Raw genomic sequence first — 229 nt, forward strand, 5'->3', positions numbered from 1 at the left:
CGCCGTCATGATGATACGTCTCTTCCCCGTTTATTCTTCCGATACACAAACACGATCATGTCTCGCTCTTTATCCTATGCTATCGTAAAACTTACACTTGTCTTGAGAGACCCTCATTGAAGAGGCGAAGCAATCTATTAAAGACTAAGAGAAAAGGATATAAATCCATGCTGTACTACCTCCTACAGAGCGATACTGATAAATTCAGACAACTACTTTTTCTTCGATC

At 40.2% G+C, this 229-nt stretch overlaps 1 protein-coding gene across 1 annotated transcript; it reads left to right on the plus strand.

Annotated features, from left to right (window-relative positions):
- Positions 1–3: 3 nt before the first annotated feature.
- Positions 4–226, plus strand: CSUI_004412 (uncharacterized protein; the record flags this gene model as incomplete). The annotated part of the gene is made up of 1 exon (XM_068064603.1): positions 4–226. A coding segment is annotated over one exon (117 nt), but the record flags the coding sequence as incomplete, so codon positions are not given.
- Positions 227–229: the final 3 nt, after the last annotated feature.

Source organism: Cystoisospora suis (assembly GCF_002600585.1).
Source record: "Cystoisospora suis strain Wien I chromosome Unknown contig_2057, whole genome shotgun sequence".
NCBI classification, from domain to species: domain Eukaryota; phylum Apicomplexa; class Conoidasida; order Eucoccidiorida; family Sarcocystidae; genus Cystoisospora; species Cystoisospora suis.